General features: G+C 26.4%; 1 protein-coding gene across 1 annotated transcript; it reads left to right on the top strand.

Moving 5' to 3' along the window:
* The first annotated feature begins 2,950 nt into the window (after positions 1 to 2,950).
* LOC109803337 (two-component response regulator ORR21) lies at positions 2,951 to 6,247 on the top strand. Its single transcript, XM_020364860.2, has 6 exons — positions 2,951 to 3,394; positions 3,489 to 3,635; positions 3,716 to 4,093; positions 4,204 to 4,280; positions 4,663 to 5,475; positions 5,661 to 6,247. The coding sequence occupies exons 1-5, from the start codon at positions 3,274 to 3,276 to the stop codon at positions 5,434 to 5,436; spliced, it is 1,497 nt and encodes a 498-aa protein (XP_020220449.1). The 5' UTR covers positions 2,951 to 3,273; the 3' UTR covers positions 5,437 to 5,475; positions 5,661 to 6,247.
* Positions 6,248 to 6,461: the final 214 nt, after the last annotated feature.

The raw sequence follows: 6,461 nt of genomic DNA, 5'->3' as shown, positions 1-6,461 counted from the left end.
AAAAATATCAACATTTAAAATTTATGTCTAAGTTTCAACTTTTCAAAACACTAACTTTTCCAAAGTGTTTTAACTTTTAGAATTTGTTTGGATTTCTTTTATAAAAAAAGTTTTTTTATACCGGACTGCTACAACAATTAATATCATTGACAAAATTAATATAATTTTTCCTTCAAATGGTTCATTTTTCATTATATTAAAATAAAATTATTGAAATAAAGATGAATTTATTAAATGTTTTATTCTATCAATTCAATATAAATTATATAAAAAAAAGGTTTATAAATATAAATAATAGCAAAAAAATTTCTTATATAACATACAATATTTTTACAGCAAAATAATCAGATTCTCTCCATTAACAGATTTTGGAAAACCATGAATAAGCCACTGAGGATGTCATGCTTATGTTCATATGAAACAATATCATTACAATCCTCAATCACATGCCATGAAAGGTTTAGAGATAGACAAAGTGAGCGATGATTCATCTGACATGTGTATGCTTCGAGGTTTTATATTGTCCTTCTGCAAATCATATTCTCAAAAATATTTTAATTGGAATGTTATTTTTAGGTATGTTTAGTTATTTTTAATATTTTTGAAATATTTTTTAAAATTTAAGATAATCTAAATAAAAAATAATTAGAAGAAAAAATTACAAAAATGTGTTAAAATGTAACATTCAATATTTTAATGAAAATATAAAATTCTCATACTGAAAGACATATTTGAGAATGAATAATATTTAAAAAAAATTTAAAACTTATAATAAACATGATAATATTGGATGTGACGATACTTAACCCTTGTATTTGGGTTTATGCTTTAATAAGATATGTCATCAAAACTTAATTAAGATTTGTGACTCATTTAATTATGTTTGAAGATAGTTGTTATTTCTATGGTATTAGTTTCAATTGATTTTTAGTTGATTTTCTTTTATTTAAATGTGATACTTTATATGTTTGACATTTGGTATTTATTTATAATAAAATTTTATATTAAATTTTTTATTGTATATAATTACATGTAAGGTAGAAAATATCATAATTGTTACTTATATTATTTAACAATTTTAATTAAATATGATTAATATTTAGTGTGATTAATTTTTGATCGTTATATTTTAAAATAAGTAGTATCAATTATATATATATATATAATTTATAAATATAAAAAAAAATATTTTATTTTGATATAATCATTACTTATTAAATAATAAATTATTCATTTGATGAAAAAAATATAAGCAATATTTACGATTTTCATAATGAAATTCACATATTATGAGATAAGAGCATTTAAATGAGAATAAATATAAGATAAAATTAGTGAAATATTTAAAATAAAATATAATTTTAATTTATACATAAAAAATAATCTTGATTGTAAATTTAAAACCAAAAATATTTTATGATTTTTTTATTAAAAATAATTAAACCAAATATATATTTAAAATTTAAAAATAAAAAAATAAAAAAATAAAAAAATATTTTATTTTTTGAAACCAAACACATCCTTACATTTTCATCTTCATATGTGGAAGAATCAATTTTTTATCTGTGAAATAAAGTCTCCTATAAATTGGAGGAGTCCCTCCAACAAATGAGTTATCCTCCATCCACCCACCGTGCCTTATCAATGTATAAATTATTTGAGAATAAACTGATGTGAAGATTCCATCATAAACATGTAAAATGTATGTATTAAAAAATTAATTTATAAATTAAATTTTTATATTTTAAAATAAGTTATCCAATAATAAAAATTATCTAATATAACGATATAGATTATTTAACATAAATTTATAAATTTAAAATATAATTTATACATTAAAAATATTTATTTATATAAAATATAAATATAATTTATATATTTAAATACAATATTTTTTATATATAATTTATTACAATTGTTTAGATATCTTTAATAATCATTTAATCTGCACCTGCGTTTACTAAAATAATGATAAAAATACTAGTTGTATTATATTCCTAAGGTGACATTAAGTTACTTAAACGTTTCGTGTGATATTGATCCCAAGAAAAGTTACTTAGCGTTAAAAGGTTCTTGGAATTTCATTTTTTTTTACTTAAACCATACTTAACCTTTATAGTTTTCAATTCTAATATAAATAGTATTTTATCCTGTTAGGATATATTTTTATATTATATAACTAAAACTTAAAATAAATAAATATTTTGAATATATTAAAGTTTTTAATAATTAAACTAATAAATATTTAACTTAAATATGTTTTTAATCATCCTAAAATCAGTGAGTTTAAATTTTCATCTCTATAAAAAAAATATTTATTTTTCATCTTTTTATAATTTGTAAAATGATATTGATAATTGATAATTTAATTTTTAAATATTTAAAATTTCCAAAGAAATTTTTAAAAGTCCGAAGAAATATTTGTAAATTAAATTTTAAAAAACAACATTGGTAATTTATTTTTAAAATATTAAAATTTAATTATAAGTAAGTATGAAAAAGATAAATTAAAAAAATCCTAAAAACGTCCGAAGAAAATCTCTTAAAACAAAGCATTTCTGAAAAATATCTATTTTCATCCATATATAAAGAATGGTCGAGAAAATATGGTCATAATAATCTTAAATTGGTTTTTATACATTAATATCCGTACATTTTTCTTTAACTTTAATCCAAATTAAATCTAATTGTTGCTTGATTTTAGTATTCTATTCTTGATTGATTTGCCAATGAACTAGTATTTTATTTTATTTTATTTTATTTTAAGTGTCCTTGCATTTTCAACTAAAAAATTTATTGCCTAATTTCAGTATTTTGTAAATTAATTAAATCATTGATTTTATGAGAATACTTTTTCCCTTTAATTTCTCAAATTAACGAGCAGTTTTCTTTTCCCCCTCTATAAGCCATTATTTATTTTTGATCCATACCTTTCTTTTATCGATATATACAAGCCTTTATTATTATTTTTTTTGCTGGATGATATGAGCCTTTATCATGTAACTAATAGAAGGGTCAATGTGAAAAGATAGCGTCAATGAATTTCAGTTAAATTATTTCTGATTTCTGATTATCCTAAATCCTTATTTAAATTAAACACAGGTGCATTTGAATTTGAAATTATAACACAAATCCTATTAAGTACCAATAGATAACAAACCACAATCCTTATTTAAATTACACACAGGTGCATTTGAATTTGAAATTTTAACACAAATCCTAATTAACCACCAATACATAACAAGTTTAGTCACTCATTGACACTAGTGAGCCATGGCCGAAATTCCCAATGAGGCTTCTCAATTCTCAGCTGGTCTTAGGATCCTTGCAATTGATCATGACCCCACGGTTCTTGAATTCATTAAGCAAATCTGCGGTGGACTCCAATATCAAGGTTAGATACATACACCATATTTAATTGTTCACTATTTCTTGAACAAAGATATAATCTTTATTTGTTAATGATATAATTTCTATGTTGGTTGCAGTTGTCACATGCACTGAATCTCCTTCTGCTTTGAATCTTGCGAGGGAAAGAAGAGGCTACATTGATGTGATACTAATGGAGCTTCACATGCCAAACATGGATGGCCATGAATTCCTTCAGCATGTCAAGAAGGAAATTCCTGTTATTGGTGTGTAATTAAACTTGTTCTTTAAATTATGTGTATAGATAGGTTTGAAACTTGATTCACTTATCAAGTGCAATGTGCAGTGATGTCTGCTGATGATGCTAAGAGTTCCATAATGAAGGCCGTTGCAAATGGGGCTTGTGATTATTGGATTAAGCCTTTTCATAAGAACCAGTTCAAGAACATGTGGACACATGTAGCTAGGAAAGCCATGATTGAAAACAAGAATTTTGGTAGATTGGATGGTGCTCATTGCAGAAAACGGGAGAAAAATTATTCTGAATTTGGTTCTTCTACTGTTATTGATGCAACAGGAGGAGTGGTTTGCAGTTCAAGAGAACCTGATGAGGTTCATGAATCGAATGATTCTTATCAACCCCCAGCGAAAAAGCCACGTGTAATATGGACAGAAAATCTGCATAGTAAATTTCTCAAGGCAGTGAAGCAAATTGGGGATGATAGTATGATTCTTTATCAATTCTTTTTCTCTGTTCTTACAATGACTGAATTTCTTTGGTGGTTTTGTGATTCTTGTATAAGGCAAAATCTGATTCTTTTAATTGTTTTTCAGAGGCTGTGCCAAAGAAAATTCTTGAAGTGATGAATATCCCTCATTTGACAAGAGATAATGTTGCTAGTCATTTGCAGGTTAGTTTCTGTTTAGTCTGTATTGGATTTTCTATAATTGCACTTGGCTATGAAGGAGATACATTTTGTTACAACTTAATCCCACAAATTAGAGAATTTTTTGTTCTTCTGCTCTATATTTATCATACATGATTGAATTTCATTATTATCCCAGCCCTTGATCAAAAGGTTATCATTCTTTAACTTTTCTTATAAAGTGAACAACCAAAGCAGCTTGCTGCAATGTAGAAACTTAAATGAAATATAGGTGTTAAAAAGTGTCAACCTTTTTTAAGCCAACCAAATCAAGATACTATTTAAGAGTACATCATTGTTTTAAGTAATTAATATCATTGTTTTATCTAATTAACATTATTGTTGTGACTACAATATTGATTGGCAGAAATATAGGCAACTTACGAAGGCAACATCTAATGAAGCAACACAGCAACAGAATGAGATGCCATTGCCAAACATCATCAAAGAGACTACAGAATCCAGGGTAGCTGCACCTGTAAGAGTGGACTTCCAATCCTTGACTGCTCCTAGCCATGTTTCCAATAATACATTGGCAACCCTTAATCCTTCTCTTCCAAGTAATTTGATATCAAAAGAGGAACATTCTACCCCAAGTATACAATTGCTTAACCATTCCCATCCAGAACAAGGTGTGACACATGGTCATCCTTCTAACATTGCCATTGCCAATAATTTTCCTCAGCCAATCATTGATCCATCTATATATGGAGTGCTGATGGATATATTGCAGCAGCAGCAGCAGCAAAGGCAGCAGACAATAATGATGCATCATCAAATTAGTCCTCAGACATCTAGCATGATGATTTCTGGAAATCCATCTTTTCTCACTCAGAATATTAATTATGGTTTAGTATCACCTCAAACTATTACTCCACTCGGTGCTGCTCAAGTACATGATGCAAACAACTTCGGTTTTACAAGTGGTGATATGAGATTTTTTCCTTCACCAGCGTCAGATGAACTAGTTCCCGATGGTTCAATATCGGGTGACTTTACTTATCAGGAGTATACCAACATCCCACCTAGCTCACTTGAAGATACATTATTTGCAAGCGCTTCTATTAACCCAAATTTCTCCGAAGATATTGTTGATGGCAACACAACAAAGGAGGATGAGCCAAATCAAGAGGCTTTATAAGGATATCTTCGTCCTAATCTTCACTGGATTCAATAACAGGTAACTTCTTAACTCCTTTTAGCAGTATTGTGTTTTATGATTTTGTGTTTAGTTTGCTTAAACAGTTCACTGAATACGTTTTGGGGTTTATTGTAAAGAACTTTCTATATTGGTGTCCGTAGACATGAAAATAGATTACATAAATGATTGATCTAACTATAATTTTTTGGGACATGATTCTGCAGATTGAAATATTTTGTGAAAAGGTCTTTACTCGAATATTTCCCGATGCAGCTTTGGTGTCCATATTACTCGTGGATTTTTGCTGGGGGTTCATAATTAAGAATGCTCCGGCTCATCAACCTCATCGGATTCTCTTCGAACTACTATTGTTTTGGTCTCTAATTTAGTCTTACACTAGTACGAATTTTGAATTCCGGAACCATGTTATTTCTCCATGCCTCCATTTTCATGTACATTCTTTTTATACAATTTAATTATTATTAGAGAAATGCGACTCCATTTTTATTTACGCAACATCGATGAAGCAACAACATAATCACCATTACATCTTGTAGCTGTTGGAGTTGATATTTATTTTTTATTTTTATACATTTTGTGTATTTTTTTTTTGTTACAATTATTCTTCTGCATAAATTATTGTTACATTTGCTAATAATATATATAACCTTATAACAAAAATTAATCTATTAGAATTATAACAATTAAACTAATGGATGTATGGGCATACATATAATATAAATATAAAGTGTAACTATCATAATAGTATAACTCATATATTTGTATATATAATAATCTCCAAATAAATTATATAACTTAGTGCTGGTCAAACATGCCTATACAAATATATAGAAATACTATATCATATATAGAAGTATTATGTCACTCTTTTCTATCCCATTATCTAATTGTTTTAATTTTTTTACTTTTTACTAAATCATTATACTTCTTAATTGTTAAGAATAAAAAAAATTAGAAATTAAGATTTTATTTAAGTCCTTATAATCTTTCATTATGTGAGTAAC

This window comes from Cajanus cajan, chromosome 2, assembly GCF_000230855.2.
Source record: "Cajanus cajan strain Asha chromosome 2, NIPB_CcT2T_4, whole genome shotgun sequence".
Taxonomy (NCBI): Eukaryota; Viridiplantae; Streptophyta; class Magnoliopsida; order Fabales; family Fabaceae; genus Cajanus; species Cajanus cajan.
This window is presented reverse-complemented; position numbering and strand designations above follow the sequence as displayed.

Coding starts and splice junctions, on each gene's coding strand:
- LOC109803337 (XM_020364860.2), top strand. CDS start 3,274: ATGGCCGAAATTCCCAATGAGGCTTCTCAATTCTCAGCTGGTCTTAGG. Junction 3,636..3,715: donor GAAGGAAATTCCTGTTATTG/GTGTGTAATTAA, acceptor TGCAATGTGCAG/TGATGTCTGCTGATGATGCT. Junction 4,094..4,203: donor GAAGCAAATTGGGGATGATA/GTATGATTCTTT, acceptor ATTGTTTTTCAG/AGGCTGTGCCAAAGAAAATT.